This window comes from Choloepus didactylus (assembly GCF_015220235.1).
Source record: "Choloepus didactylus isolate mChoDid1 chromosome 23 unlocalized genomic scaffold, mChoDid1.pri SUPER_23_unloc10, whole genome shotgun sequence".
Classification (NCBI taxonomy): domain Eukaryota; kingdom Metazoa; phylum Chordata; class Mammalia; order Pilosa; family Megalonychidae; genus Choloepus; species Choloepus didactylus.
The window spans coordinates 466,201-472,200 of NW_023637591.1; the positions used below are offsets into that span (position 1 = coordinate 466,201).

At 64.5% G+C, this 6,000-nt stretch overlaps 1 protein-coding gene across 1 annotated transcript in view; it reads left to right on the forward strand.

The window, feature by feature from the left end:
• LOC119524953 (transient receptor potential cation channel subfamily M member 2-like) overlaps positions 1–5,968 on the forward strand; it is a 53,525-nt gene extending 47,557 nt beyond the window's left edge. Inside the window, 5 exon segments of the mRNA XM_037823688.1 lie at positions 1,898–1,964; positions 3,591–3,678; positions 4,257–4,414; positions 5,090–5,166; positions 5,565–5,968. Coding sequence (XP_037679616.1) covers positions 1,898–1,964; positions 3,591–3,678; positions 4,257–4,414; positions 5,090–5,166; positions 5,565–5,670 — 496 coding nt within the window. The 3' untranslated portion in view covers positions 5,671–5,968.
• The last annotated feature ends 32 nt before the right edge of the window (positions 5,969–6,000 follow it).

The following is a 6,000-nucleotide window of genomic DNA, read 5'->3' on the forward strand; positions in this document are numbered from 1 at the left end:
GCCCTCCAGGGCTGCTCCAGGCTGGTGGGAGCCTCAGGCTTGCGCTGAACCCCAGTTCCCTGAGGTGGCAAAGCTTAATGAAAACACAAGTGGTCTAAGATGAGCCCAGAGAGTGTGTTTCAGCTGGAATGGCAGCTGGTATACTAACATATCCTCTTGCTGGTTTAGAAGCTCTGATTTATGCGTATTGGTCTTTACCAAATTTATGTGTTTTGATAGAGAAACACTTTCAAAACTTAGGGTGACGGGGAAATGGTAGAACTCCTCGGCCATTACAGAGGCCGTGGCCTGGTCGCCTGCCCTCTGTGGGCCTGCTGAAGAGTCCAAGCCCAGGGGGTGGCGTGGTGATCCCCCTGCTCCCCGCCTCACAGCACGGGGGCTCAGCCGAGTGCCCCCAGCTCCTTGCTTGAGGGAAGGCTTTGCCTTGCTCAGTGATCCCAGTGGACACACAGAGCAGGCCTGGGGAGTTGTCAGCAAATGCGGTTGGGGTCTCAGACAAGCTGTACCTGCCAGGCTAGAGACCTCCTACCCTTTCTGCTGACCCATCTCATGGGGTCCCCATGCCCTCCGCCCTCTCCATGACCTCCACAGCCTACCTGCCCTGCTGGTGGGGAAAACAGCGCAGCGAGCAGCCAAGAAGCTTTTGTGACTTTTAAGCAATATGCAGCACGGGCAAAGGTGGGCTTCCAGGCCTCCATCAGACGCTTCCTTCCCTCCCCCCAGATGACCGTTTTGAGTGGGTCCTTCGCTGTCCTCTCCCGGGTACTAAAATAGTTGCTCACTTTGTTACAAAGGATATTCTTGCAAATGCATCTCGGGCAGAAGCATTTTGGAAAGATGTTTGCCTGCGTGATTTTAGCCACGAACAAGCCGGCCCCAGATGGTGAGGGTCCTATGTGGTACCAAAATAAGGCAAAAAGTGAGCTAATGCCCCCGAAGCAACGGTGCCCCCACCTCCCAGCAGCAGGCCCAGCTGTGCCCAGAAGGCGCTTTACTGCTTGTAGCTTCAGATTCAAAGCTCCTGGTTTAACTCCACGCACTGCATCTCCTGCTCGGGGGTCCCGCAGAGCTGGCCTGGGCAGACAGCCCTAGCCAGTTGTGCTGGAAAGTTCCCGCCAGGGCAGGGGCTGCTTGTTTGCTTGGAGGTTGTTCTAGTTTCCGAATGCTGCCAGAATGCAAAACACCAGAAATGGATTGGCTTTTATAAAAGGGGGGTTATTTGGTTACACAGTTACACAGGGAAGCTGGGAAGACACGTAGCTGGCGTCTGCTCCAAAGTTCTGGTTTCAAAATGGCTTTCTCCCAGGATGTTCCTCTCTAGGCTGCAGTTCCTCAAAAATGTCACTCTTAGTTGCACTTGGGATATTTGTCCTCTCTCAGCTTCTCTGGAGCAAGAGTCTGCTTTCAATGGCTGTCTTCAGACTGTCTCTCATCTGCAGCTCCTGTGCTTTCTTCAAGTGTCTCTCTTGGCTGTAGCTCCTCTTCAAAACGTCACTCACACCTGCACTGAGTTCCTTCTGTTTGTCAGCCCATTTATCTGGCTCCACTGATCAAGGCTCACCCTGAATGGGCGGGGCCACGCCTCCATGGAAATATCTCATCAGAGTTACCACCTACAGTTGGGTGGGGGGCATTTCCATGCAAATCTAATCAACACTGATAGTCTGCCCACACAAGATTACATCAAAGATAATGGCATTTGAGGGGACATAATACAGTCAAACTGGCACAGAGCTCTTCCCCCGGGGGCGTTCTATAGCTGTGTCGTGCTTTAAGCATTAACACGACTGCTGACATGCAAGGCCACGTGGAGACGAGGCAGCTGGGTCTGAGGGGCCGCCTGTGAGCTGGCCTGGGTCCCACGGTGCCCGGTAGCCTCAGCCGTGCCCTCCCGCAGGGTCAACGCCGTGCTGGACCTGCTGGACCCGGCCCAGGAGCAGAGGCTGGCCTCCCTGGAGGAGCAGGTGGGTTCGAGGGCAGGGCCTCCACGGGTGGGCACGGAGGGCGGTGGGGCCTCGAGAAGGAGCACTCAGAAAGTGCCAAGAGTAAGGCGTCGGGAATGTCCAGGCGGGAAAATGCCACCAAGCCGGGCTGTGCCGTGTTGGGTCTGGGGGACACGCTGCTCATCCCCCTCCTCCAGCCTCCCAGGGGGCTGCCGTCTGAGGCCCCTGGCCGGGTGCCCTGAGCCAGGACAGCAGGGGGTGGGGAGGGGGGCAGGCAGGGCTTCCAGATGGTTCCTTGGCTGCTTCCTCGGCTGCCACGGCCATGCCGGGGGTGGGGTGGGGGCTCGTGGACATGAGTAAAGGCTGCTCTCGCCCTCTGGGTGGTCGGCTCGGGCGAGCAGCAGGGTCAGTGCTGGAGCACGTGGGCTTATTGGACGAGGCCGGGGGATGGGAACACGGGGCCGTGGCTGGACACTTCTGCAGGAAGGCGGGTCATTATTTATGAGAGGAGGCACAGAGAGCCACTGAGTAGGCTCTAGAAGGCGCCGGTACAGATGGTGGGGGGAGTTCGGGTGGGCTTACGCCCTGGGTGCAGGCCCACCCTTCCCCTCCCCTCACTCCCTCCCCCAGCCCCCCACCCTTCAACCCACCCTTCCCCAACTCCTTTCCCCTCCCCTCCTCTCATCCTCTCCCCTCCCCCCTCCTATCCTCTCAGCCCCTCCCCTCCTTCCCCCTCCCCCCTCGCCTCCATTCCCACTCTCTCCCACGTCCCCTTCCCTATCCCCTCCCCTCACCCCCCATCCCCACACCCCCACTTCTCCGGCCCTGACCCTGGGCCCTGCTCTGGGGAGGACACAGCTGCCCACAGCCAGCCCCAGGCGCCCAGCTCCCCTGAGCTGCCGTCTCCATTCCCTGGGTGCCCCCCACTTGGGGCAGCGCTGCCGCCTCCCAGCCTTGGCTGTGCCCGAGGGGGCTGCCGGGCCCTGGGCTGGTGGGGTTTCCACCCCCAGGGCTGCTCCCCCAGGGTCCATCCGGCCTGCCTTCTCCCCACGGGCCCTTGCCAGTGCCCCCGAAATAGGCCACAGTAGCCCTGGGGCTTGTCTTCCTGGCCCCTAGGACCAGGTCAGAGACGTTCCCTGACACCCCCTTAGCTGAAGGGAGCGGCCCCCAGGGAAGGTCCTCCTTGGGGGGCACGTGCAGTGGGACACCCCCTCCGTTTACCCCACCGTTCAGGTTAGTCTGACGGGGGCCCCGAGTCGGCTCAAGGGCCTCCGGCGTTTCCACCAGTCACTCGCCTCTGTGGGCAGGTGGCCCCCTCCCACGCTGCTGGGGGTCAGCAGCCGCTCCCCCGGGACAGGACGCAGGGGGCTCTGGGTGCCCGGTGGGCCACCCTCCCCTCCTCCGAGCTGGCACCGAGCGGCCGTTCCCGCAGCTGTGCAGGCTGCAGAGCGGTGGTAGGGGGCTTCCAACTGGGGGGCTGGGGTCACGGGGTCTGGGGTCTCCTAAGCCAGGCCTCGATTCTCACTGTCAGGCAGGGCCAGTGGGCAGGGGCAGGTGTGTGGGCGGCTGTGGGGTCTGCTGGGGTGGGTGTGCTGGGGGGAGCCGGGGCGGGCGTTCCCCAGCTCTTACCCGGGTCGTGCCCCCCAGGTGGCAGAGACAGCCGAGGCCTTGCGCTGGGTCGTGCAGGCGCTGCGGGACGGCGGCTTCGGTGCAGAGAGGGCCCTCCCGGCTCTGGGTGAGTCGGGGCCCGGGGCAGCAGGTCCCCCCAGCCTGCGTCCTCTGGGGTCCGGGGTCTGCCCTGGCTGCTGCCCGTGGTGGGGCCGCTGGGAGGGAGGCGGCTCTGCTCCCTGATCCCTGCAGCACCTGCCCCGGGACCAGCACCGTCGGGGGCTTAGCCCGTCCCCCAGGCCACAGCAGGGCCAGGGCACCCCGCTCCCAAGGTGGGGGTGTCCGGCCGCTGCCTCCTGGCCCCCTCATGTGGCTGGGGATGGCCGGCTCCAGGGAACAGCTGCACCTCAGTTGCCTCGGAAGGCCGTTTTCCTAAATCTGCATCCGGCCTAGAAATGGACCCGGGTGGCCTCTCAGGGGTGCCGCCCCCCGAGGCACACACAGCCCCCCAGCGGGCTTCGTTAAGCCTCCTGTGAGCTCAGCTGCCCCTGAGGCCCACGTGGGGCTCCCACACAGGAGGCGGCTGTGAGCTGGGGGCCGAGCGGGGGGCCTCGGGTCCTGCTTGTCGCTGGGGTGCAGGGAGGTGGCAGCCGGACGTCAGGGCAGAGGCCCAGAGGGGACCCGGCCCTGTGGGACCCTCCGCAGCATCCAGAAGGGCCTCGGAAGAGCTGAGCCAGGAGGCGGGCCGCAGGCGGAAGGCAGGGGACCCCGAGGACGCCCACCACGTGAACGCCCGGCACCTGCTGTACCCCGACGCCCCCGTCACACGCTTCCCGGTGCCCGACGAGAAGGTGCCCTGGGAGGTGAGCACCCTTCCCACCGGCCCACCCTGTGGGGAGGGTGCATCTCCACGTGACGGCCGCTGTCCTCACACTGTCCACAGTGGACAGACAAGGAAACTGAGGCACGCAGGGGTCGGGTCCCACATGGCCGTGCAGCAGGGGTGACGGGCCCAGAGTGGCTCCCCAGCCGGCACACGCGGGGTGTTCCCGGGGGTGGGGTCCGACCCCTGCACCTGCCCTGTCACCTCTGCTGCCGGTCGTCTGCTTCCGCGTCCACAGCACGTGCTCATGGCCCCTTCCCCTGGGCTGGGGGGGGCACAGCAGAGGGGGGACAGGGGCCGGCCTAGTGAGGGGGCTGCGGGCTTCCTCTCCGGCCTCTCCAGAGCCCACGGGTGCTGTCTCCGGCCTCTGCATCCCCAGTTCTTTCTCCCCAAGCCCACCCCCCAAGGCCCGGCTGGGACCCCCAACCCTCCTGGAAACCACCCGCACCCCCCAGTCCTGCCCCCAGCTTCCTCCCCTGGGTGCCCCGAGGTGGGGGTGGCACCTGTTTCTGTGGAGGTTCTGGTTTGCTCCTGCCCTGGTTCCGAGCTCCCTGGGGGCCCTTTTGGGGTCTGCAGAGCCCAGGTGGGGCGCTAGAAGAAGGAGCCTGGGATCTGGGGTGAAGACGTGGGAAAACACCACCCTGTTTTGCCACAGACGGAGTTTCAGATCTACGCGCCGCCCTTCTACTCGGCCGAGCGGAAAGACAAGGCCGTCACGGACCCCGTGGGGAAGTGAGTGACCAGCCGTCTCCGTGGTCACTCGGAGGAGGAGGGCAGGCCCAGGATCCGCACGGACCAATCACCCTGGGGTCCCCTCAGGGCCAGCGTGGCGGCTCCTCCCTGCTGCAGGGGTCTGTGTCCCTCCTGGGCTGTGGGGTCCCATTCTGCCCGAGGGGTCCTGGGACCCGGGAGCTGGGGGTCACAGCCTCCATGGCCCAGAGACCTCCTCTCCAGGGCAGGCCCGGGGTGGCCACATGTGTTGGGGACCCTGCACAGAGGCTGGCGGTCACTCCCTCCGGCCACCATGAGTGGGGCGGGGACGGCCAGTGCTGGCTGACCTGCCTCCTCAGGTCCCTGTGCCGCCTGCCCTGCTGCGTCTCAGGGAACGTGTCTCCTCTCTTGCTCCCCAGCAACCTGGAGTCCCTGTCCGAGATCCACTTCAACGCCGTGGACGGGCTGGTGGACCGCCGCAGCTTCCACGGCCCCTATGTGGTGGAGGACGGGCTCCCCCGGTGAGTGCCGGGCCTCCCCGCGCGGCTCCGCTCTGTGCCCGCCATGGCCTCCACCCTCGGGGTCTGCTTCTGGGGTCAGGCTTCCTGCCTTGGCAAGCTACCCAGACTTCTGGGGAAAAAGAAAAGCAAAACACGGTTTTGTTGCTTCCTCAGCATCCCCACTTTGAGCCAACTGTACAGTCTCCCTGGGGGCAGCCTGGTGGAATGAGGGGCAGGGGCCGTGCCTGCTGGGCTGCAGCCGCTGTCCCTTGGTCTCGGCTTAAGCTTTGTGGACTTCGAGTCCATCGTCAATAAGGCGGGGGTGACTGCCCTCCGAAGCCCACCAGGTTTGAGA